Source organism: Ochotona curzoniae, unplaced genomic scaffold (genome assembly GCF_017591425.1).
Source record: "Ochotona curzoniae isolate NIBS_2020 unplaced genomic scaffold, NIBS_Ocur_1.0 contig_1274, whole genome shotgun sequence".
Lineage (NCBI taxonomy): Eukaryota > Metazoa > Chordata > Mammalia > Lagomorpha > Ochotonidae > Ochotona > Ochotona curzoniae.
Window position 1 is genome coordinate 27,704,382 of NW_024465023.1, and position 27,075 is coordinate 27,731,456.

At 40.3% G+C, this 27,075-nt stretch overlaps 1 protein-coding gene across 1 annotated transcript in view; it reads right to left on the minus strand.

Annotated features, from left to right (window-relative positions):
* Nucleotides 1-27,075, minus strand: part of PHEX (phosphate regulating endopeptidase homolog X-linked) — a 190,010-nt gene that overhangs the window by 29,604 nt on the left and 133,331 nt on the right. The window contains exons 14-15 of the mRNA XM_041002049.1: nucleotides 26,001-26,104; nucleotides 14,812-14,870 (exon numbers count right to left, since the gene is read on the minus strand). Of these exons, the coding sequence (XP_040857983.1) occupies nucleotides 14,812-14,870; nucleotides 26,001-26,104 (163 nt within the window). The remainder of the gene's footprint in view (nucleotides 1-14,811; nucleotides 14,871-26,000; nucleotides 26,105-27,075) is intronic.

The following is a 27,075-nucleotide window of genomic DNA, read 5'->3' on the forward strand; positions in this document are numbered from 1 at the left end:
ACTGGAGCATTTTGTATTAGTACATTTGTTAGCCCAAGTTTAAAAAACATCACATGACAACATTAATAGTACTAAAGTATTACTTCCTACAATTTCCATCTTCAATACCAGATGTGGGATAGGTTTCACTATTCAAGTTCTGATTTTCCTTTACTTCTAGAAGAGGGTCTTTGTCAGTTCCACTTTCTTGCTATCATGGCAAAAGTAGCGTATTTTGGGGGGACTTACAAATCCTGATGATTTACGACAACTCTGAGTTAGACTCATCCATCGTTTTTGTTATTTCCATGTTTGGTCAGATTAAGCAGAACTGGAGACCTCCCACGTTCATTGTCAGTATTTAATCCTAGAGTGTTGCTTCTCTCTCTCTCTCTCTAGCAAATTTCTATGAATTTACTAAAACAATGCAAGGCGACTTGAACTCATCTAAATTCAGAAGCATTTCATTTGTAAATTCAGTCTCCCTTTTGATTCTTTTGAAGGAATTGTCATTAAGAGATGTGTTCAGTTGGGATCATTCTAGCAGTCATCAGGACGAAGTGACAGAACAAATGACAAATTCCAGTCCAAAGGTGACAGAGGGGAATACCAAAAAAGAATCCAATGGGCAACAGATGTGTGGACCAACACATGTATCAACCGGTTATAAGTTTAAGTTTGTGGGCCCAGTGCAGTGGCTAAAGTCCTCGCCTTGCACATGCCAGGATCCCATAGAGGTGCCAGTTCTAATCCTGGGGGCCCTGCTTGCGGCCTGGGAAAGCAGTCGAAGACAACCCAAAGCCTTGAGACCCTGCACCCTAGAGGGAGACCCAGAATAGGCTCCTGGCTTTGGATCAGCTCAGCTTCGGGCATTTTGGCCACTTGGGGAGTGAACCAATGGATGGAAGATCTTCCTCTCTGTATATCTGCCTTTCCAATATAAACAAACAAACAAACAAAAGAAATTAAATGTTACTATATTTTCTATAGCTGCCTTCCAAAAGATAAACTTGGATTTTCCACTGTGTATCTGCTTGTGTTCCTTTCAGCACAGCTGCTTGTCATAAGGGACGAACAACGACATTGCAGACTATTGCCCAGTAACAGTATACCTAATCATGTGCATTAATCACTTCATGTGCTTCTGTGGCTTTATACTAGCATGTATTATCATAGTTATTTTCAAAAGCCTTAGGTGTATATTCACCTTACTGAACTACTTTTATGTATCAACTCATGTTCTAGAACTATCGCTGATGCATTGTTTTATAGTAACAGCATACTTCACGGGGACATTGATTTGCCTCTCTCTTTTGCTTATTATTTGATTATCTTATTTCTCGTACGCAATAGTTTCAGGTGATACAGTTTACTAAGTGAATATATTATCCTAAGTTTAGAGATGTTCGTATATGTAAGTTGGAAATAACTGGGTTTGATTATGATATACTTTTTAATAATAAACAATGTCCATTAATATTTACAATATTCCAAGCCACTTTGCTAAACATTGCACAAATGTCCTCAAAGAACCGACAGTTTAGTGAAGCAGAAAGGACATCACCAGATTATCCTATTTTACAAGACTTAAAGAAGATGAAACTGTCAAACTCTTTCAGATGCACCTTTACAAAGAAATGAGTTTTAAGCTAAATACAGAGAAGAAATACTAGGTAGGTGGGAACATGGGTGCACTGGTGTTTGGGTAGGTTTATTCAAACACATAGCTATACTCATGGATAATGACAGAGTTTCTTAAAAAATAGTTGAGGTTCTCAAAGTCCAGTCTACAGCCCAACAGTATCAGCAGCATGTGGGTATTAGTTCAGTACAAATTCTTGAGCCCCACTGCACGCCTGGGGAAGCAGGACAGCTTGTGGTGGGCACCAGAGTTTTCAGCCAGCCCTCCAGATTGTTTCAGTGACTCCAAAATTGAATCTCACTGGTTTATTTACCGAACCACCAATGCACATAAGGATCCTTTGGGCAGCTTTCATAAAATATTATCTATGTCTAAATCCCTGCCTGACCTATCACTTTATGGTTTGTGGGATGCAGCCCTGAACACAGGATGCTTTTTAAAAGCTTCCTGGGTAACTCAAATATGCAAACAGGATCAGAACCCCTGATGTATGAAAAATAAGGAACTGCTTCCATGTAACAAACTGAGCTATAGAGCAGCCCTCATGTATTCCCCTCCCCAAATAACCTGCCCCACCCATTCACATAAGCACACACACAGAGGCAACATTTCCACTGAAATGGTACAGACTACATTTTAAAATCTGAACCTCACATGGCCTATAAATTATGGGTGTTGTGACGGACATAAATAGTTGCACTTCCAACCGCCTTAGAAAATCCAGGTAAATGCTCACTCTGAGAATGAGCACCACATGAGTTCCTGAGATCTGATAAGCTGGACACCATTCTGCCAGAATCCAGAGAGCCATTAGTCGGGACACAGAAATTGCTGCAATTACAAAGTCCGTTTAGTTAATGTTTTTTGTAATGCAATTCCATTGTCTTCACTGCTAAGATTAATAGTGGCTTCTTCTTTCAAACTGGCTTCTCCCAGCAGTTTGGCGAATGCCAACCGTCTCCTTTCCAGAAAGCATCGAGTTCTAACAGTTGTGATTCCTGTCAAGGGATTCAGCAAGATGCCTGAGCCATCTGCCAGCTTCCCACAGGTAACCTCCTGCCGCCACATCCATCAGCCGTGAGCAGAGAAGCAGAAAGCAGCTTTGGAAATCAGCACTCCATCTTGAAACCTTCTCTGCCGGCTCTTCTAGCCTTTTGCTGCCATAATTATCTTTCAGCTCCAACAAACACAAACCCCTGCTCAGCGCACGCGCACACACACATACACACACATATTTATATTCATTCTCCCCCCTCTCCCTCTCTCTCTCTCCTAGGGTAACCAACCACCTCTGCTTGCCCAGGACTAGAAAGGCTCCTGGGTGCAGTATTTTCAAGATGAGATGAGCCAGGCAAACCAGAAGAAACTAGTTCACTTTCTTTTGTCCAACTAAGTTGGACCTCATTTGCTCTTTTGTAGCTCAGTGAATACCAAACTTTAGCCTCTGGGAGAAGCTTAACAACTAAAATCTTTTTCAAACAAATTTCTACGCCCAAATGTCAGGGCTTCTGAGTCAGTAAGTGGAGCCAAATAATGCCTATTTATCTTAAGTGATATTGATGTTGACAGCCCAGGGACTACACCCACTGAGGTGGTTCAACACCTGGCAGAGAGACACTAATTCCTCCGACTATGAGGCTTCGAACTAACACTAGCAGCAGTGACATTCATCGCATGCCTGGGAACATAACAGATGCTCAAGAAAACTTCTGTGAGTTCACTGAGCTTTACGTGGGTACAGAATACAATTCATTATTTATTTTTTATTATTTCTCCATGATAGTTTGTACAAATAGAAATTTCTCCCTTCTCCTCCTTTTGTTCCATTCCTTTTTCCCAGTTACAAGATTAACTGTCTGTTATTTAACTGCTTCATGACATTTTAATTATAGGCAACGGCAGAAAATCTAGTATCATACCGTAAAGGTATATTTAAATATTCTATTGAGAAAGAATAATGCTCTTAAGAATGAAAATGTCATTAACATTTCTCTCATATCAATTAGACCAAAACATTTTTTCATTAGTGGAAAGACAAACTGGTATCCCTTTGCAAGCCAAGAATGTGCACCTCATCATGAACAAGGTGTATTTTAAAAACCTTTGACAGGGCATGTTGCTAATACAGCAACTCCTGCACTTCTAAGAATGTAACCCCCCAAAAAACTTCAGATTTAGACAAAGACTTAGCCACAAAACTAAAATATATCACCACAAAGTTCTTTCCACCTTTATTAAAACAGCCTAGATGATTATTAGGAAGCAGTTAAAGAAGTTAAAGTGCTTTTATTTGACACAATATTTCACATTATGACATACAAGACTCTGTAGAACATGGGAAAATATTCATGTTACAATGTTCAGTGGAAAAATATTCTTCTTGAGTTAGTACATATTGAATTTAAAATCTAAGATATTTATGGTGAAAAAATATGAGTGATATTCAAGAAAATTATTAACTGTGACTATCTTTAAATGATATCATTTGAAATTTTTAGCTCAAAAAATTTACACATTTTCCATAATAATTGTAGACTACTTTGGTCATAGGGTAAAAGGCAATTGACTTTTCAAAGTGAGGACAAGTGATAATGTGACCTTTGAGGTGAATTAGCAAAATTGGTCCCTGACTTCCTGTCTCCCATGACCATGGCTGTCTTCCAGGTTCCCAATAGCCAGCTCACTTTGACATCCAGGTAGTTGCCTGTGAGTGCCCCACTCACACCCGGAGTCTTGAATCAGCACAACCCTGATGAATGTGGCATACTTTTTGCCAGCAGCACTGGAGCAAGCCCCTCCAGCCCTCTGTGACTGAAAACAGCACTCCGAAGTGCCCTTCAGGGACCCAACTTTGTCACAATCGGCATTGGCACCAAGCCTTGTCACAGTTACAGGACTCCCATGACATAGCAGGGTATCCAGTTGACGGTATATTTTCTTTTCCCTTGTGACCCAACCCAAAACACTGTTCATAGGTACCTCCCTTGGTCAGGCCTCAGAGAATAGCAGGAAGGAGGCTGCATCAGGAGCTGCAGGTTCCCCAACCATACTACACAAGAACATCTCAACGTGTTTGAAGTTAATTCATGACTTAGCTTCAGCTCATTTAATAAAAGCTTTGAAACTGCTTACAAATTTTGTGAAGTAAAGAATTTTTGGAGAGTATTCAGAATTCTTTTCAAAGTAGGTTATAAAAATTCAAATAATTGCTTCTCCACTCCCCAGCTGAAGAGCTGAGGAGACCACTGGCTCAGCCAAAGGGTTTACAGACCTTTTGAACACAGAATAGCACAGCCTGGCTCACAAGTCCTGGCTGTGCCCATACCCTACACTGCTTGATTTCCAATGCCAAAACACAAGCAATCCACCACTGGTGAAACTACAACATGGGTGATGCCATGAAACAATAAAGATTTTCATAACACATCATGCTGCTAAGCTTTTTAGACTGTTGTCACATAAATCAACGGATGTAATTTTTGCAATTGTTATCCAGAATTATTTGCAAAGCTATCTATTCAAATGATCTCAATCTGTTCTCTCTTGAAGCCAGGATCAAAACACAAAAACTAAGGAACTGAAACCTAAATCTTGAACTTTCCAAGAGAATCTCTACTAATTCCTGTGGTCATGTTCCTCAGAGCACATTAGAAGGCCTTCATCTACGACTCGCACAACTCATTTACTGATCCTCTCCTAAATCAGCCCATGCCGTCAGCATTTATAAACATCTCCTAGTCCAGTCCCACGCCATGCTCTGCCATGTCTGTGCCACTGCATCCACAACTCCTCCTTCTTGCACAACCCAAACTTCCTCCTCTGTACAGAACTGGGTTTTTGTTGTTGTTTTGTTCTTTTCAGAACTTTCAATGTCACTCTCACCAGGAATCCCATCTTGACTATCCCAGACCTAATTAGCCCTCTGCAGAGGCTCCCAGAATGCACTGCACATCCTTCTGCTGCACTCCCATCATGATGTCTTCTAAATGATTCAGTAACGAATGTCTCTTGCCCAAGTCAGCAAAGGAAAGGACAGCTATCCACAAAGATTCATTGAAAACCTAGTATGAACCAGATTCAATTCCAAGCATTCTGTATAAGTTATCTCATTTAATTTTCACAGCAAACCGATGAGATCATTATTGCTATTATCACCATTTTAACGGTAACTAAACTGAGGATTAAAGATGTTAAATAACTTAGCCATACTATAACATATTAGTGGCCAAAAAGTATTCAAAATCAAACCATCATACTTCAGAGCCCACACCCTCAAGCACTATGCTTGTACCATGTTATATGCCTTAGTGTCAACCTCCGGTGGGGCTTGGAATGCTGTAATGCCTGTATTAGTTCTCTCTTACTGTGCTACAAATTATTCCCAAACAGTAGATATCTACTTAAAAGAATAAACAGGCCTTGTCGCACCATGTCTCAGGGTCAGGAATTCAGAAACAGCTTATTTGGGTAGCGCTGTCTCAAGGTGTCTCGTGGTGGCAGTGCAGGCACAGTCAGCTGAAAGTTCGGCTGCAGTGGAGGCTCTACTCTGCAGCCAGGGTCCTCTCACAGTGCTGGGAGCTGGGGAGAGGCCTGCAGTCCTCCACCAGTGAGCCTCCCCACCAGCCACGTGAATGCACTCGCCGTGCATTTGCTGGGTGTCTCCCCAGGAAGGACCTCTCCAGTCAAGGCAAAGTCACACAAGTGCTACCGCATCAACTGTGCAGCACAGTGTTTGTTAGAGAAGCAAATCTTGGCACGTGTGGGAGGAGACTGGACAGGCCTACGGATACAGGGAAGTGAGAACCATTGGGTCCTCTCGAAATGCTAAGGGGATAAATGAAAAAAATTATATGAAAACTGCTCTGACAGTAGAATCCCTTCTAAGCATTGAGAAATGTGGGGTAGGAGATGAGCTAGAGTTTCCTCTAGCTCCCAAACAATAGGACAGTACCCAGAATTCTAGCTGTGAGCTTTATTTCCCCATTCCTGCAAATGGACAATGAAGGGGCTTCAAAGATTTATTTGTATCTAATTCAGGTAGAGGCCATAGGAGTTTTGTTACTGTGGCTTCCACTTCGTGGTTTCAGGCAGAGCCAATGAATTATGAGAAACTCTGCTAGTTTAAAACACAATTGTTCCCTTAACAGCTGAACCAATCTCTGTTTGATTTCAGGATTAATTCTATCGTTTGGATGCCAGCACAGCCCAGCCTGAACAAGGGCTTATCTTCTTCAACAGAGTATCTGGGATTAAGCTGGGGAAACCAAATCCCTCGTGTAGAATGACAACGAAAATAAAATCATTGGTTTTAGCCTTTAGCCCATGGTTGTTTTCAAGCCAAGAATATATTTGCTTATAACTGTTCTGTAATATAATTTGAGATGTACAATGATAAAAATTGGATACTGAAAGGAGGCATTTGAAAGCATACATTGATACTGAATGCAGGAAGCAAATTCCATTTTGAAGACCAATCCATGTTAGAAGCAGATATCAAATATGAGTGACTTCCACTCTTCCTATGCTTACTAGCACCTGATCAGATCCACAGACCTAGGGAAATGATCACAACACTCCTCAATGGCTCCCTGGAGCCCACCCTCTCTCAGGGCTTCACTCCACAGCTAGGCAAACTCTAGCCCAGGGGCCAACCCCACCCGCTACGCACTGTTTTAGAAATAGGTTACTGGAACATGGCTGCTCATTGCATGCATTGTCTATGGCAGCAAAAAGAGAGAAATGTTAGTGGAGAGCATGTGCCTTGCCAAGTTCAAAGTCAGAAATATTTACTATCTGGATATTTACAGGAAAAAAGCATGTCACACCTTGTTATACAATGCCAAAGACTTGGCCTCAGAAGCCCTGTTATGAGATCAAAATATCTGTGCATACTAAATACTATCATAAAAGTTTGTATTGGGTAGGTTGAATGGTTCCTGTTTATCTTGGCAAAAGCAAGTGAGTAACATCAGAATACAGTTGAGTTTTTACGTGTGTATCATCTCTCAGATTAAGACAGAGAACATTTCCCCTGCCTCCTCCCAACCAAAACTCAAAATACAGGGAGCCTTTATTATAACTGCAACTGTGTCAATTTGCTGGCCTGCTCCAGAGCTGCACATGCATGCACTTGAACAACATTTGCACTGGCACCTGCCTTTTTTCATTGAGTGTTAAATCCGAGGCACTGATATAGGTTGTAGCCTGGATCAGTACGTTGGTTTTATTTTTCCATGTTGTTTGTTAGGCAACTGTGTGGATATACCCAACTTATGTACCTTTGTTTCTGTTGATAAACATCAATTTCTTTCCAGGTTTTTCCTGCTATAAATGAAGCTGCTATGAACATCCCTGTATGTGTCTTTTGGTGGACAAAAGAAACTACCTATCAAGAGTCAAAACTGGGGTAATGGGATATATCAACACTTTCCCACATCTGTTGTACTTCTTACTATAGAAAAATGTTGTTTAGGGGCTGACACCATGGCTCGGTGTGCTAAACTACCACCTGCAGCATCAGCACCCCAGGTGGGCACTGGTTCCAGTTGCAGACATTCCACTTTTGAGTCAGCGCCCTGCTAATGATTTGGAAAAGCAGCAGAGGATGGCCCAAGTTCTTGGATTCCTGCACCCACATGGGAGACCTGGAAGAAATACTTGGCTCCTGGCTTCAGATCAACTCAGCTCCAGCCATTGTGACCATTTGGGGAGTGAACCAATGAATGAAGGACCTCTCTCTCTCATTCTCTCTCTCTCTCTCTCTCTCTCTCTGCATGTCAAGTAAAACTAAATCTTTAAGAAAAATACAAGTTCATTTTGGAGCAAAATAAGTTTGCGGCCCATGTAGACTTTTGCATAGGTACACAGCCTATGAACTTTTTGAAGATCCCTTGTGGTGTCCTGACTTTGGCAGGGGCTGATACTTAACCAACTCATCTCCTAAAAGCCTCCACCCAAAATTCCATGGGCCATGTAACCTCTATATGCAGTCAACAAGACAACCAGCATCAAGGGGTACAAGCATCTTGTCCATGGTGATGTAACAAGATCTGTGGCAGTCAAAAGGTCTCCCAACAAGGTTCACATTTTCTTTCCTTCTAGAAGGCAGGAAAGCTAGACTCACAGTCATCATGCAGTTAGGGAAGCGGCAGTCTGTGTCTGCAGACATAGCCACCCAGCTTTACAAGCAGGAAAAAAAAATCCAGAACCATGCTACAAAAATCTAACATCAAAAGATGGCCACAAATCCTAGGGTCTGGATTTAGAAGAAATAAAAAAAACTTACAATTTTCTGTCTCCTACTCAAACTCTGCTTCATCGAGAAGTGGACTTAAAGTGGCATAAATCAGAAAATGATAATGAGAACTGAATGAAATTCTCATAAATCATGTTACTAAGTATAGTTACATCTTAGATGTGAAACCCAATTAAACAGATGGCCACATGCTGTCAGAATCAGCCCCTAATCAATAAAGATGTTCATTTTAGAAAATCACCTCTATTTTTCACTTCCTCAGTGAAGCAAAAGGCAGGCAGCTGGGGGTGAGAGGATTCCCAGGAAACCCAGTGGGGAAATGTGTAAGAAGAAACTCCACCTGCCGTAATTTGCAGTCCAGAAAATCAGAAAGGGGCGAAGAGGGAAGAAGCCACCCAAAGGACTGTTTGTCATCTTTCCTCAGAATGTAATTTACAATGAGAGCAAGCAGTGGTCATCAGGAAAATTGAAACAGCTTGAATATCTTAATTAAAATACTGCTTCAAATCGTTCATTTGAAAATTCCTCCATGCACGGGCTTTCAAAGAACCACTGCATCCCTTACTACCACGGCATCTCTCACAGTAAGTCTCTCTTCCCAGGATCAACCCTTCCCAGGCCAAGAATTCTGAAGACAGTGGAGAACCCTGAAGGCAGAACTATTGTTAGACACACTTGAATCTTCATAGAACGTGACACGTAGGAACTGCCACAATGGCATAGTAGCCTAAACTTCCACCTAAGGTGCCGGCATTCCCTATAGGCACTAGTTCAAGTCCCTGCTGATCTACTTCTCATCCAGCTACCTGCTTATGATCTAGGAGAGCAGTAGAGGCGGGCTCATGTCCTTGGGCCCTGTACCGTGGAAGAACCAGAGGAAGTTCATTACTCCTGGTTTCAGATCAGCTCAGTTCTGGCTGTTGCAGTCTTTTAGGGAATGAAGTAGCAAATTTAAAAAAATGGTGTGTGTGGGTGTGTGTGTCCTTCCCTCTGTAACTCTGCCTTTCAAGTAAGAATAAATTCATCTAAAAACTAAACTAAGAGTATGGAAGCACTGGCAAAGAAGCACGCATCTCTTGCCTAAGAGATGACCCTGGACACCTGAGAGATGAGTGAAAATGAAATCTTCCATGCCAAGGATTGATGAGAATTTCTGCACTTCAGGGAACTCAGTCCAGAAAACATCTGGCATTATCTTATAAGGTTCAATCTTTGCACACCCTATCAGCCAGAGATGCCAGTCCTAGGAATATACAGCCAGATGCTTGTTTCAGGGGATACACACAAGAAGATTCAGGGCAACCTTGTTGATAAGAGAAAATACCTGAAGTGAGAGACACATAGTGTATCAATAGTCAGACAGATAAATAATCTGGAATGAAGCAGTAGAATATTATACTGCAATGAAAACAAAACTTACTGTCACATGCTATGTGGCAAATCTTAACAACATATGGGAAAAAAAATCTCAGTTGTTAAAATTGCATTCAGTATGATAGCAGTTTTATTATGCTTTTTAAAAGAAAAAACAAATAACATACTGTTTAGGTATAGCTACATAAATTTTCTAGATGTCTAATGACTGTACTATGTTTTCATATACTTCTAAAATATACTAACCTCTAAGGTTAAGGTGTGTTAGCATGTTACACATACTCAATTGCATGAAGCAATACCAAATATTACACAATAAAGAATTTTCTTTGAAATTAGTTATCCAAATAATGTCCTAAATATTAATATAATCAAATATAAATATTAATAATGCTAGTCATAGTATATCAAGTACCCTAAATTTGCACAAAATATATGCAATTTAGTACTCAGTTTGGAGCTTAGGCCCTTAAGAAAGCAGCTGAAATTTCCTTTTTTTAAGATTTATTTATTTTTATTGCAACGTCAGATATATAGAGGAGAAGAGACAGAGAGGAAGATCTTCCGTCCATTGGTTAACTCCCCAAGTGGCTGCAACAGCTGGAGCTGAGCCAAGCTGAAGCCAGGAGCCAGGAGCTCTTCGAGTCTCCCACACAGGTGCAGGATCCCAAGGCTTTGGGTTGTCCTCCACTGGTTTCCCAGGCCACAAACAGGGAGCTGGATGGGAAGCAGGGCCACCGGGATTAGAACTGGTGCCCATATGGGATCCCAGGGCATGCAAGGCGAGTACTTTAACCACTATGCTATCGTACCGGGCCAAGCAGCTGAAATTTCTTCCATCCAGGATTCTCAGGTCAGTCCTACAAATACTTCTTTGCCAATAGTGGCCACAGAGCGAGACTCTGGGGGGCTGTATCCTGTGAGAGTGAGCAGCCAGAGTCTTGTTGTTGCTCAGTCTAGCCAAGAATTAAGCTGTCCCCATTAGCCAAGGATTGCCCTGTGAGACTAGCACAGAGGGCCTATGACTGCCTGGCTGACTGGTCAGAAGGCCAGCAGAATGCCTCACTGAGAAGACAGCTTTTCCATAAATATGCGGAGGACATGGTTGTGTGAGGTACAAAGATTGCTTGGGGAGGTTTTCCAAGGCCAAGGAAATGCTAAGCATCAGCACCATGCAGGAAGAATATATTACATGTGCTCTAAGAACATGAAGGTATCTGGTACAGAGGGAAGGACTGGGAGAGTAACAAGAGGCAAAGGCAGAAAACATGCCACCAGGCCAGTCTATGACTTTGCCTCTTACTATGAGTGACATGGAATACTGATCAAAAGTTATGAGCAGGAGACAGTGTTGTGGCACAATGGGTAAAGCCACTGCCTTCAGTGCTGGCATCCCATATGGGCTACAGTTGGAGTTTTAACTGTTCCACTTCCAATCAAGTTCCATGCTAATGGCCTGGGAAAGCAAAGGAGAATGTCTCAAGTTCTTGGGTCCTCGTACCCACCCACGTGGGAGACCTGGAAGAAGCTCCTGGCTCCTGGCTTTGGCAAGGCCCATCCCCAGGCACTGCAGCCATGGGGGGGTGGATGTCAATCACTGGATGGAAGACCTCGCTCTCCCTCATTCTCTCTTTCAAATAAAAAATAAACCTTTACAGAAAAGGTTCTGAGCAAAGGGATGCCATATCCTTACTTCACACCTGAAACAGGCTGTAGTATTATACTAAGAATAAACTAACTGGGAATGAGAATTGATGCAAGGAGGTCTGGAATAAGCCTACCATCATAGTCCAGGTGGGATATGGAAGCTCTGTGACATTGAGGCCTGAGAACTCCATTTCCTGTCCCCAACAGTGAAGGAATAGGATGGAAAGCAGGAAATTACATGGTATCACTTGAGAGTGAAAATGGAGAAGAGGCACAAAACACACTCTTGGAGCATGCCACCATTAAAAGACGAGTTGTAGCCAGGCAAAGTCTAAGTCTGTACACAGTGTTTGCTAATTCTAACAATAGAATTCCTCTGCAGAATTCTGAACTTTATGCATTTGGTATCATACTTGGTGTAGTTTGCCAAGTTGTCTTGTTCCATGCAACTCATTGCTGGTGAAATTCATCAATGTTAATAAAAATCCTTCTAGAACACTTGTTTTCACAGTTCTATAGCATTCTTTTGTGTTAATATTTCCCATTTGGTTCATTTTCCTGCACAGGGAATGAAGATTAGTCCCTTTATCCCCTGTAGTTATTATCACTAATAGTGCTTTGAACATATTAAGCTCGTTATGCCACGTGTAAAAGTCCTTGAGGGGGCCAGTGTTGTGGTGTTGCAGGAAAGCTTCTACCTGCAGTGCTGGCATCCCGTATGGGCAGTGATCTGTGTCCAGCTGCTTCATCTTCAATCCATCTCTCTGCTAACTCACCTGGAAAACCAGCGAAAGATGGCCCAAATGCTTGGACCCCTGCACCCACATGGGAGACCTAAATGAAACTCCTGACTCTGGCTTCAGACTGGCCCAGCCCTGGCCAGTGCAATGATTTGGGAATAAAAGATCTCTCTCTCTCTTCAATATGCTTTGGAGGTCCCAGGAATTTTCATTTCCTTTCATTTCCTTTTCTTCTTGTCTCTGTTTTGCTATTAAATTATATTGTGTTTAAGGTACACTACATGGTGTTATAATATACATATAATGTAAAATGTTAAAAAAAAATAAAGTAGAATGTTAAATTAATATATTTATCATTTTACACATTTGTCATTTCTCTTTCATCATCATCACCCTCTCCTCCCTGACCTGTGGCAAAAGTAGCTACATTCTTCTCATTTAGAATATCCTGGAAACAGCACTGTGAAGTAGTGAATAAAGCCATTAACTCTGATGCCTGTATCCCATAGAGTGGCAGTTCATATCTCAGATGCTCCATTTCCATCCAGCTCCCTGTCAATATACCTAGGAAAAGCAGCAGAAGAGGGCCCAAGTACTTAGGCCCTTGCATTTATGTGGAAGACCTAGATGAAGCTCCCAGCTTTGGCCTGGCCCAGGATTGGCTTTGCAGCCATTTTGGGAGTCAATCAGCATATGAAAGATCTCTTTGTCTCTACCTCTCCCTCTCTCTAACTCTTTCAAATAAAGAAATGAAAATCTTATCAAAAGAAAGCCTGAACATGACACACTATTGCTTATTATTATTTAAGAGTCAGATGGAGACTGAAGGATAGACAGAACTCTTATCTGCTAATTCACTCCCCAAATGCTCACATTTTTAAGCAGGGCAAGGTCAAAGCCAAAAGCCAGGAGCCCAATCCAGCTGTCCCACATAGGTGGCAGGCACACAACTACCTGAGCCATCACCTGCTGCCTTCTAGAATCTGCATTAGCAGAAAGCTAGAGTCAGGGAGCCAAGAGAAGGGCCACATCCTGATACAATAGCTATAGTTTTTATATTCTACATTAGATCTCTCAACTTGTTCATCTTCCTTTTCTGCTACTTCATATCATTTGACCTACAGTTCCCCAGGTTCCTCTCCTTATCTACCCACATGTACCCTGCTAACCACTATTTTCTTCTCTTTCCCTATACATTTGACCTCGTTTTTCCTAGTTTCTCTATGATACTATTCCTGCTCATCTAAGAACCACATCACCATCCCAGCACTGAGACAAATCCAAGGCATGTCAATGATGGTCAACAGTATGAGTACCCTCTTCAACTTCTCCAGATACTGTCAAAAGGCCCTGCAAGTTGGGCGGTCCAGTTTATACTTTCACCAGCAGTGTGCACACACTCTCATCGCCAATGCTGGGTACTGTCAGAATTTTATTTATGCCAAGCCACCAGCAATAAAAATTTTAAAACTTTATCACAGCATTAATAGCTGCATGTACACAGATATATAATGAAAAAAAAAAAACTCAAGACACTGTAACCAAGGGTGAGAACACGTCTGAACTTCTTTCTTATCTACGGACAGTCTCAGATTCTACAAAGACACATTTAAAAGTTTATATAAAAGGGAATGAAACAGTGTTTATCACGGTGAAAGAAAAATGACTTTCAGATATAATGAGTCTTCAAAAAATTCATGGAAATTCATATTGTTTAAAAACAACTATGAAGATTTCAAATTTTTTCACCAAACTTACCTTATTTCATTTCTCCATACAATTCTTGGAGAACTCTCATATAATCTGCTCAGTTTTCTATAGTTTTTTCCATTTATCCTGGGGATCTCAAAATGGTACGGACAGAATCAGAAAGACTATTATGGAAACAAAGTGGAAGCTGGCTCCTCTTCATGGTAAACTTCATTACGATTGCATTTATTATCAATTGGTGGTGACACAGAGCATTTAAAAAAAAACTAATGTGATGAGGAAAATAGGACAGGAAAGCATATCAATTGGTGGTGACATAGAGCATTAAAAAAAAAACTAATGTGATGAGGAAAACAGGACAGGAAAGCATACTGCCTTCACCAACACTCTTGGTCCCTCTGGAAGGACGGGTATAAAGAATGTCATACTGTTCCTCAGAGTCAGGGGAAGAAGTCAGTACTCACGGATCTGGTTGGTAGAGGCACTGTAGAATGCATTGACTGTTGTTGGATTTGTAAACCACCTATAGAACAAAATACCACACAATGATCATCATTATCCAGGTTAGAGGGAGCAAAGACAAACATGACGTGGGTGGATTTATTAGCAGATAATCATGATGGTTGACCACTACTGACCTAAGGGGAAAAGTTATCAACAGTGCATTTGAAAAAACTTGCAAGAGAAATTGTAGAATCTAAAGGGCTCTCCCCAGAGATGAGAATACAGCAACAGGATGAAGTTTGCCAGAACTTGCACAAGCATCAACAGATAGTTGTGTCTCTAATCTGCACCACCAAGGATATGTTATCCCTACCCCCAAAAGTTTTGGATTGTTGACAACATAAACGTAAACTAACAAAAGATGAATATAATATAACAATGCTACGTGGGGGTTCCATTTACTCCAGTACAAAGTGCCAGTTGATTTAAGTGTCATGAGCCTGAATAGCTGGACCTGCCTCCTTCACTAGGCTCAGTTGAGTTAGAAACTTTCTAAGGCTAATTTTTAACTTAAAACTAAGATATTACATTAGATATTGGTGGAACCTTGCAATTATGAAGTGCCTACACATTCACATGCTTTTTTAAAAGATGTATTTATTTATTTAAAAGACAGAGAGAGATGCAGAGCCAGAGAGAGAGGAAGACCTTCCATCTATTGGTTCACTCCCCACATTGGCTGCAAAAGTCAGAGCTGGGCATGCAGAGGCCAGAAATGTGGAATTCCATCAGGCTCCCCCACATGAGTGGCAGGAGTCCAAGTACTTAGGCCATTCTCCACTGTTTGCCCAGGCATATTAGAAGGAAGCTGGATAGAAAGTGGAGCAGCCAGGGCTCAAACCAGCACTCCTATGAGATAGAATCATTGCAGGTAGTAACTTAACCTGTGGTGCCACAATGCCCATCCCTACACATTCATGTTAAACACTGAATAAGTGGCTTAGATCAGGAATTATTATAAAAATGTATGTAGCATCAGATGGCAAACATTTTAGGCTGGGTAGATAAAAAAGCAAAGTCAGTATTATGTGGGTATATGAGATAAAATTTCTGACAAATTGTATTGATATTGAAATAGTAATAATAATCAAGCACAATAATTATAAGAAAGACAAGGGAATGGGAAGAATGGAATAGAACAACATTTTATTTAATTAAGACTTAAAATCAGGAGCCAGTATAGTGATGCCAGAACCCCATATCGGAGCCGGTTCGTGTACTAGCTGCTCCACTTTCCATCTAGCTCTCTGCCTGTGACCTGGAAAAGCAGCAGAAGACGGCCCAAAGTCTTAGGGCTCTGCACTCATGTGAGACACCTGAGGAAGGCTTCTGGGTGCTGGCTTTGGATCAGCTCAGCTCTAGTCAGAGTGGCCATTTGGGAAGTGGACCAGCAGGTAGAGGGCCTCTCTGTCTTGCCTTCTCTCCCCGTAAATTCTGGCTTTCAGATAAAAATAAATAAATTATTTTAAAAAGATTTAAAATTGTGCTTCCAACCATCAAATCAACCTCAAACATCTGTCTTTAGAAATTAGTCTTGGGCCTGGTGCCATGGCCTAGTGGCTAAAGTCCTTGCCTTGAGCTTCCCATCCAGCTCCCTGCTTGTAGACTGGGAAAACAGTTGAGGACAGCACAAAGCCTTGGGGCCCTGCACCCTCATGGGAGACCCGGAGGAAGTTCCTGGATCCTGGCTTTGGACTGGCACAGCACCAGCCATTGTGGTCACTTGGGGAGTGAATCACCAGACAGAAGATCTTCCTCTTTGTCTCTCCTTGTCTCTCTATATATCTGACTTTGCAATAAAAATAAATAAATCTTAAAAAAAAAAAGAGAGAGAGATTAGTCTTGGCTTACAGGCTTACAAAAACAGGCTGTACACAAGATTTAAAAGACTATAGTTCGCCACTCTTCATCTTAAATGGTTGTGAGTTTCAGTCAATACACATTTTATGATTAAAAGCAAATAATTTATCTTAAGCTAAAATGCTAAAAAAAAAAAAAAACCTTTTCAGAGCTATCATTTTACTCACATGTCTAATAAAATAATTCTATCAGACTAATAATTCAATTTATAAAGCCAATATGAGACTGGTAGGAAACTCAACCACTGATTCTAGTAGGTCCTTTCATGCATTTTCCATACCTATAAAAGAAATATGAAAATGAGCACACTTCAAGAAGTTTGTGGAAAAATGGAACTTAAAAACAAGCTTATCTTGGTGCATAGCAATTTTAAATCCATGCATAGTTGTTTTCCATGAACTTTTTGAAGTACTCTCATGCCACTGAATTATTATTATTATCATCTTTACATAACACTCATTAAGCACTGATTCCCAAGCACTTTAATAGACTTTGCCACATGGCAACTATAGGAATTATGAGACCATTTTAAAGATGAGGATAATGAGATTATGAGTATAATTTACTTGTGCCAGGTCTAGTCTGACTTCAAATTCTCTTAATCCTTATATTATGTTCAAGAAATCATTGGATATCAAGAAAGAATACTCATCTCTTGTCAACACTGAAACCAAGATTTATTTCCATAAAATTCATATTCCTTTCCTTTACATGTAGGGTCAGTATAATAATTAAGCCCAAGTGCTTCACACAAATTAAGTGGGTGACCTAGTTTCCTGAAGAAGTGAGTAGAAGGGAACATACCTCTATTGGTCCAATGCTGCTATTTGCAATAGACAGAGCTATGGCCACTCACTCATGCCTGCATGCTATGAAAATGTCACATCACACAGCAAAAGGAAGGATGGGAATATGAAATAGAGACACCATCCTTGGTTATCTGGGTAGTCCTAATCACATGAGCCCTTAAAAGCATGCAACTTTATTCTGTAGCTAGAATCAGAGCTGTACAGCAGAGAAAGAGGTGAAAAGAAACACTGCAACACCAGGCAGTCAGAGAAATTCCAAGGGTACAAAGGATGCAGGACACAGCTGCTGGCTCTAAGATATGAGGGTCATCCACATACAAGGACCAAAGAAAGGCTCCTGGTGACAAAGACCCACTTCCTGGGACAGTCAGTCAGCCAAGGAAGTAAGGACCCAGTTCTACAACACAAGGAACTGGAATTGGCCAAACAACTGAATCAGACTGGTGGAGAATTTTTTCCAGAGCTACCTGTCTGCCTGTCTGTAAAAGCCCAACGAGCTGATGCCTCAGTTTCACCTGTGAACACCCCCTCCCTGGCCCCAAAGCAGAGACAAGGAGTTGGTGCTTTTCAAAGTTTCTGTGGTTGCAGCAATCTGTTATTCAAACAACAGGCAACTGATACTCTCGCTACAGAACCTAGTCATTTGTACATCAATAGGAAGAATTTCCATACATCTTAATGTTGCTTCTCAATAACATTGCACTCCATAGTAATACACAAATAAGACAGCACCCATTCTCAGACCTTGTCCCACCGCTCTCAATGTCCCTCCCTTTGGCACAGGATAAACTTATACAGTGCTAGGGTAAGAGTAATCCAAGGACAATGCTGACAGACACATGAGAACACAACAGAGAAATCAAACAATTAACTCACTGAACTAGATCCAATGCAGTTTCTGAAGCGGACACACCTGATTTCAGATTTGTAACTGCACCATCTACTGCTAGGACACATTTGGAGCCTGGATTACGCTTAGAGCTGGTATTCGGCGGCTGTCCCAGTACATTTTGCCTGTTGTCAATGCTTTGATTTCTTCAGTGCCCATTATAAACCAGATGTTAAGCATTTTGTACATGTAATTATAACCAACTTTACATATATTTCGTTTTATTATCCTCTAAGGTGAGGCTACCTTTGTTCATCTTAATGTATTAGCAAAGTGTTTCACATTTCTCTCATCACAAAATGGAGTCCTGGGCCCAATGCGATGGTTTAGTGGCTAAATCCTCATTTTGCATGTGCCAAGATCCCATGCAGGCACTGGTCCATATCCTGACTGCCCCACTTCCCAGCTCCCTACTTGTGGCCCAGGAAAGTAGTAGAGAATGGGCCAAAGCCTTGAGACCCTGTGCCCATGCAGAACACCCAGAAGAAGCTCCTGGCTACTGGTTCCGGATCAGTGAGCTCAGTTCCAACCACTGCAGCCATTTGGAGAGTGAACCAGCAGGCAGAAGATTTTTCTGTTTCTTGTAAATCTGCTTTTCCAATTAAAAAAAAATCTTGAAAGAAAAGAAGAAGAAGAAGGAAAAAAGAAAAGAGAATGGGAGAGAAAGATTAAAAAAGGAAGGAGGGAGGGAGGGAAGGAAGGAAGGAGAGAAGGAGGAAGGGAGAGAGGAAAGAAGGAAAGAAGGAAGGAAGAAAGCAAAGAAGGAAGGTGGGAGGGAGGGAAGGAGGGAGGGAGGGAGGAAGGAAGGAAGGAAGGAAGGAAAGAAGGAAGGAAGGAAGGAAGGAAGGAAGGAAGGAAGGAAGGAAAGAAGGAAGGTGGGAGGGAGGGGGAGAGGGAGGGAGGGAGGGAGGGAGGGAGGGAGGAAGGAAGGAAGGAAGGAAGGAAGGAAGGAAGGAAAGAAAGAAAGAAAGAAAGAAAGAAAGAAAGAAAGAAAGAAAGAAAGAAAGAAAGAAAGAAAGAAAGAAAGAAAGAAAGAAAGAAAGAAAGAAAGAAAGAAAGAAAGAAAGAAAGAATCGCAGCCTAAATTCCTAGCCACCCCCCTTAATTATGGATTATCCTCAGTGACTTTCTCTAAAAAATAAAATGCAATAGAAATGTGTGACTTTCAAGGTCAGACAACTAAAGGAGGCACAACCTTCCCCGGGTATACACAAATGCCTTCTTCCTGCCCTCTCCCTCTTTCTCAAGCAACTTACTGCTTAACATTTCACCATCGACTAGAATTGCCTACACAAGCTCTGCTTTCTTGGAGAGGCCATATGGAGGCAAGTATTAGCGTACAAGCCCCCTATCCTACCACACACATGAGAAAGGCAGCCTTTATCACAACTCGAGCCTCAGCCTCCACCTGTCTGTAACATGCATGAAAAAAACACCTGCAAGAACCACACAACCCCGGGAACTATAAGAGATAAAGGATTGCTGCTGCTTTAGTTTCTAAATGAGAGCCCCCCACTGTCATGCAGTGATGAATAACTGTATAACTCCTGAAAAAGCTGGCTGTCCAGACTAAATCCTATCCAGTAGTCTGAATTTACCCCCAGAAAACTGTTGTGTTTGCTCAACATAACTGTCTACGAAAATTAATAAACTACAATTCCCTTAGTGAAGTGTTTTCCACACTGTGCACCAATCTTCTATCATTGATACCTACCTAGTATACCCATTTTTTAGATGACTGGGACATGGAAACATCATATTTTGCACAGTTCAATTGTCAAGAAGGTTTTATGGTCCTTATAGGCTAATGCTATTTTCCAAATAGTATGTCCTGAGCACTAAATCTATTAAAATCAGTTTATTCCTGTGTGCAAGTATGTATCTACTTAAATAGTAACATTCAGTGCTTTACATTTTTCTTATCATGTCTTTATGGTATCCATGCTACTTGTGTCTGAGGGAAGATTTAGTTGACAAGGCAGGGAGCAGTCTCCTATAAATTTCAAGCCCCACATACATGTGGCTGGAGTTACACCACACAATGGCACACATAAACAGAATGGAGCACTGCAAACAATAATCTGAAGGGGAAAATACCGGTATCCTTATTTCTTTGGGCTGTATAAAATAGGCATACCTTGGGCTGAACTTTCATATTTTACTTAGCAACTCTTAAAGATATTCTAGGGAATATGGAATAAAAAACTCATACAGTATTTCTTGATATCTTACTAATACCCTACAGGCTATATTACTCATTTAATACTTTTGCAAGCAAATATTATTGGAAAGGCTACAGACATTCCACGTATTTTTTTACATATTTTTCAAAAGATAAAGAAAATCCAGACATGTTTGGTCACAGCAGAATGAGAGCCAGTTAATAGGGTAGCTGGCTTAAAATCATTTCTATCAAAGAAAGAGATCCTAAGGGAAAGAAATTACTTTTGACTCAAGCCAACCAGTAAAGTAAATCCTCTATTTTTAAGCAAGCTGATGAAATGACAATTCTGAGAACCAACCCCCAAATATGTACCTTCAGGGATGACCACCCAATTCATTTCATTTTTGCTGGCATTTCCCATTGCCTTTGAAACTTCTTAAGGAACATTAGTGCAGCTAAACTGGATTCCACAAGAATGCAAGATAAAGGATATTTATCTCCTAAACCCACAAAGAAACAAAATACTATTTTAGGGCTTTGTGCAAAAATAACCATAATTTACTGCTCAAAGAGAACTAGTGTAGTAGAGCTACTCCAGAATTATTCCCACTTGATTAACCCATGAACTCTCAAACTCCAAAGATGTCAATTAGACAGGTATCAGAAACCTACAACTGCCTACAATTACTGAAAAGTACCAGTAAGAGACTGATCCTGATATAATTTATGTCATGCAAAAATGACCTTAAATTTCTTTTTTTTTTTAAAGATTTATTTTTGTTATTTTTTATTGGAAAGGCGGATATACAGAGAGGAGAGACAGAGAGGAAGATCTTCCGTCCGATGATTCACTCCCCAAGTGAGCCCAACGGGCCGATACTATGCCGATCCAAAGCCAGGAGCCTCTTCCGGGTCTCCCATGCGGGTGCAGGGTCCCAAAGCTTTGGGCCGTCCTCGACTGCTTTCCCAGGCCACAGGCAGGGACCTGGAAGGGAAGCGGGGCTGCCGGGATTAGAACCGGCGCCCATATGGGATCCCGGGCGTGCAAGGCGAGGACTTAACCACTTGCGCCACAGCGCCGGGCCCAACCTTAAATTTCTTAATATTTTCCTAAAATAAATATATGATTTGAGGAAACAAGAATTACAAACGATGTACTAATTTCCAATAATGAAGAATTTTCCCCAATTAGTAATGACTTTAAAGCCTGCTGAAACAGTTATTTGTGGTCTGCTGACAGAAGACTGCAAAGAATCAATTTGCCTAAAACTACAAAGTAAGCTAGTGTTTGTCTAAAGCACAGATCAAAAATTAAAAAGTCAAGATTATTATAACCCAATAAGCTGTCAGTATCTTCTGGTGATATTAAAGATGACACATTGAAGAGTTTTTGAATTAGAAACCCAGGCCTTGCTACATATCCGCGTGAATAATAAATTTTAAAAATCAACAAGCTGGTAGCATCTCCAATATAAAGGAATTTCTAGAAAGACCCGGAAAATCCACAAAAACACCAGAAAAACTAAAATGTTTCACAGGTTTGAACAGCTGTCATACAATAAAAGGCAGGGTTATTTTCATAGATCTCCAATGACCTTTCTGTGAGTGGTGCTCAAAAATTTCCTGAAACCATGCATCATAAAAAATTATGCAGAATTTCAACAATTTTGTATCTAAATAAACTTATATATATATATATTTTTTAAAGATATATTTATTTATTGGAAAGTCAGATATATAGAGAGGAGGAGAGGCAGACAGGATGATGATTCACTCCCCAAGTGAGTGCAATGGCCGATGCTATGCCAATCCGAAGCCAGGAGCCTCTTCTGGGTCTCCCACAGGGTGCAGGGTCCCAAAGCTTTGGCCCGTCCTCGACTGCTTTCCCAGGCCACAAGCAGGGAGCTGGATGGGAAGTGGAACTGCCGGGATTAGAACCGGCACCCATATGGGATCCCGGGGTGTTCAAGGCGAGGACTTTAGCCGCTAGGCCACGCCGCCGGGCCCAATGAAGTTATATTTTAATCATATTTTCCACAAGCTTTGTGAAACACCCTTGCCACTGAGAAACTAAAAATCATTAGTTGCATTATAGAATGTTCCTTCTATGCCAATCTTAAAGTTTTAGCATGAAGTGGATTTGGATTTTGTCGGATACCTTCTCTGCATCTATAGGGATAATCACATGGTTTTTATTTTTCAATTTGTTGCTGTGGTCAATCACATTTATTGATTCGCGAATGTTGAATCATCCAAGCATGCCTGGGATGAATCCCACCTGGTCCAGGTGAATGATCTGCCTAATGCGCTGTTGGATCCTGTTGGCTAGTATTTTGTTGAGGATCTTTGCATCTATATTTATTCAAGGATATTGGTCTGTAGTTCTGTTTCTCTATCTGACTTTGGTATTAAGGTGACACTGACTTCATAGAAACAGTTTAGAAGGATTGCCTCCTTTCTATTATTTGGAATAGTTTGTGGAGGATTAGGGCAAGTTCTTCTTGGAACATTTGCTAGAATTCAGCAGTGAAGTCATCTGATCCAGTGATTTTCTTGGTTGGGAGGGATTTCATTACTGATTCAATCTCAGTCCTTGATATAAGTCTACAAAATTAATTTAAATTATTAATTTACTTCTGATTCAGTTTTGATAGATTGCATCTGTCCAAAAATCTATCCAGTTCTCCTAGGTCTTCTGATGTGTTGGCATATAATTGCTTGTAATAGTTCCTAATAATTCTATGTATTGCCAAGGTATCTGTTATTGTATTTTCTTTTTCATCTCTCACGAAAAATCTAATGCCAACATCATACTAAATGGGAAAAGACTGGAAACTTTTTCACTAAGATCTGGAAATAGATAAGTTTATCCACTTTCATCACTGCTATATAGTATTGCTACATAGTATTGGAAGTCCTTGCTAGAGCTATCAGGCAAGAAAAGCAAATTAAAGAATTCAAATTGGAACTGAGGAATTGAAATTTTACAGATGACATGATTCACTACATAGAAGAATCAAAAGAATCAATCAAGAGACTCTTAAGAATTTGGCAGGGTAGCAGAACACAAAATTAATGAACATAATTTGATGGCACTTGTGTATACATGTAATTCCACAGCTGAGAAAGAATTGCAAATACAGTTCTATTTAAAATAGTGGAGAGGAATCTCAAATACCTTGGGATTAACTTAACCAAAGATGTGGAAGATCTCCTTAATGAAAATCACAAAATATTTTAAAAAGAAACAGTAGACGACATTAAAAGAAGAAGAAACTTACCAGGTTCCTGTAGCAACAGAATCAACATCATTAAGATGTCCATATTACCAAAAGTAATATACAAATTCAACATGATCCTTATCAAAATCCCAACAACATTCTTCTCAGAAATAGAAAAGATGATCCAAAAGTTCATAAGGAATCATAAGCGACCACGAATCGACAAAGCTATCCTTAAGAGTAAAAATCAGGCAGGGGGAATCACAATTCCAGACCTCAAGTCATACTACAAAGCAGTGGTCATCAAAACAGTCTGGTATTGCTACAGAAACAGAGTTCAATGGAACAGAATAGAAACCTAAGAAGGAAGCCCACACATGTACAATCAATTAATCTTTTCACAAGAGAACTGAAAATAAGCTAAGGGAAAAGTCTGGTCTCTTCAACAAATGCTGTTGAGACAACTGAATAGCACCCACCAGAGGTAAGAAGCAAGATCCGTACCAGGCACCTTATTCAAAAATCAGCTCTAAATTGATCAAGGGACTACACTTGCACCCAGAGCAATCAAACTATTAGAAGAAAACATAGGAAGCACTCTCCAAGAGATAAGAATTGGGAAAGACTTCTTAGGAAAGTCACCAAAAGCATATGCAGTCAAAGCCAAAATAAACAAATGGAACTACATCAAACTAAAAGCTTCTGTATAGCAAAGGAAATGATCAACAAAGTGAAGAGGCAACCAACAGATTGAGAATGAAACACTATAGAACCAAGAGATAATGTGATAACATGGGTCAGTGGAGCAGATGACTTAAAAAACTATTGCCTGTCAAAAAATTTTTAAAGCTTACATTAGCATGAAATACCTGTATCATTTAGTATGTAATATACATATTTTATATGCAATATAATATTTTATAGTCTATGTGGTACTGATACTCCAGAATTCTTATTTGATGTTTATATGACATTGTTTGTCATTGTCCATGCCCATAATGATGGACATATGACTGTGTATCAATGTACATATGGACATATGTACAATGGACATATGACTGTGCAATCATGTAGGGGAACATAGTGAGGGGGGAGAGAATTGGGGAAGGGATAAGGGAAATCCCAGGGCCTATGGAACTGTATCATAAAATGATAATAATAAAATAAGTAAAATTTAAATAAACAAATAAATAAGCTGAAATAACTACAAGAAACTACTCAAATAATTCATAGGAAATAGGATAAAAATGATTCAACAAATTATCACAACAGAGAAATAGAAACATAAAAAATACATAAGTGGAAATTCCAAAATTGACAACAGATCAAGAAATTATCCAGTCTGGAGAACACAGAAAATAAGCAATGGAGAAGTAGGCCATAGCAAAACAGGGCATGACCCCATGATCAGTAGCAGACAGAACAAAAAGAAGGGAACCTTGAGCTAAAGAATGTCTCCATCATAAGCCTTTTATTCACTTCTAAAACAGGGATGTTACCATCTACACCACACAAAATTAGCAGGAGGATAAAATGAATTAAAATTTTATAAAGCACTATTGGAATACTGTAAACACAGAATAACTGTATTATCATCATCATTATCAACAATTTTCTAGAGGAGGAAATTGCAGCTGGTTCACTGGTTTTATGTTCAAAAGGTCCTAAAGAAAGTTCCTTACCCGTGGGAAAGTTCCAATAGGTAGCTGAGCAGACCAACAAATCAAAAGCACTACTGGTTGGAAATAATGTATCTGTCAGTTTGTACACATTATCTCAACAAATACCTTATTGCTTCATAACTTACAATTACTTCTGCATTTCTAATCAAGCTTTTCATTGAAAGTATTATTCAAAAGTTACTGGCAGAGTGAAAATCCAGAAAAAAATGTTCTATGTGTGTTCATATGCATGCATATATACGTGTGTGGTCACAACTAGATCTAGAAATAACTATACTGTTTGCATCCTAATAAGCCTTATTTTTAATATGATTTGAGGCTGAGTAGGGAATCCATAATGAGACTGAGGAACCAAACCCTATAATATTAGAAACAAGGGTTGGCAAAGACAACACAGATTTTGCCCAAGTAAGAGAACTGGCAAGCCAGCTACTCTGACTTCAGGGAAACTCAGAATCCCAAGACTCCACTTCTCACCACCTTATTTGTCTAGGTCACTTTTTATTTGTTTAGAAAGTACTTACTCTGTTTTTGGAACCGCTTTTCTTAGCCAGAAGAAATCAGACTGTGCTAAATATTTGCGGGTCTGCAAGACGTTGCCAAAGTAGTCAGATTCTGAAAACTTGACCTGGGTGAAACAAAGCACAACACCATTGTTGCAAGTGAACATCAGAGATGGTTCTGAAACAAGACATCTCTGCATGAAGCAGCAGCAAGCCGAGAAGCTGGGGCCCTCACACCATCTCTCCATTCTTGCTGCTTCACCTGGCAGTCACAAAGCCATAAAATCGAATCTCAGCGATTTTCTTCTAACACACAACTCTTGAAAATCAATGTGGCCATTTCTAGATCACAGTTTTTTAAAAAAGGCAACATAAGTTATGGACATGTACAACGCATTTCATTACTTCATAATTGAAAAATCTACTTCAACCTTTACGGAACCTATTATTGTAGGTTTGAAATTTCGTGGCTCAGGAGCCCTTGGTCTTTTCTAAAATGCATATTTTATTTATTTGCCACATAAGCTTCTCCTAATACCATTCAGTTAAGTCAGCTGAAACCTCATTTAGCTTATAGATGATGATTTAGTCAAATGTTAAAATCCAATTTACTGTAATCGGCATATGTTCATGAAGAAAAAAAGTGATGGCGATGGGGGCGGGGTTCGGGGATTGAAAGTATCGCCTGGTGGGTGGGGAGTAACGAGTGGCATATTGGTAAGGTTCAATGGGTTGGGTTACGGCGGGTATATTTTCTGAGATGGTTTATAATTTTGGAGACGTAATCGGATAGTTTGGTGTTTGGTATGTGGCTCATTAATCGTGTTGTTTGAAGGTTATATGGGGGTTGTATTGTTTGAGGAAGTGGGATCATTCAGGGTCGGGGTATGATCTTTTGTATTTATTTTTATTATATTGTTGGAGTAGGTTGGGTGTGAAGCGGGGAGGGGGGAAGGGTGGGGGTGGTGGGGTTTTGTTGGTGGAGTTGGGGGTTGGAAAGTCCGGATGTGCATTGCGATGGATTTGGTGATTGTAGTGTTGAATAGGAATAATGGCCTTGGTTGTGTGGGGGGCAAGCGATTAAATTGAGGATCTG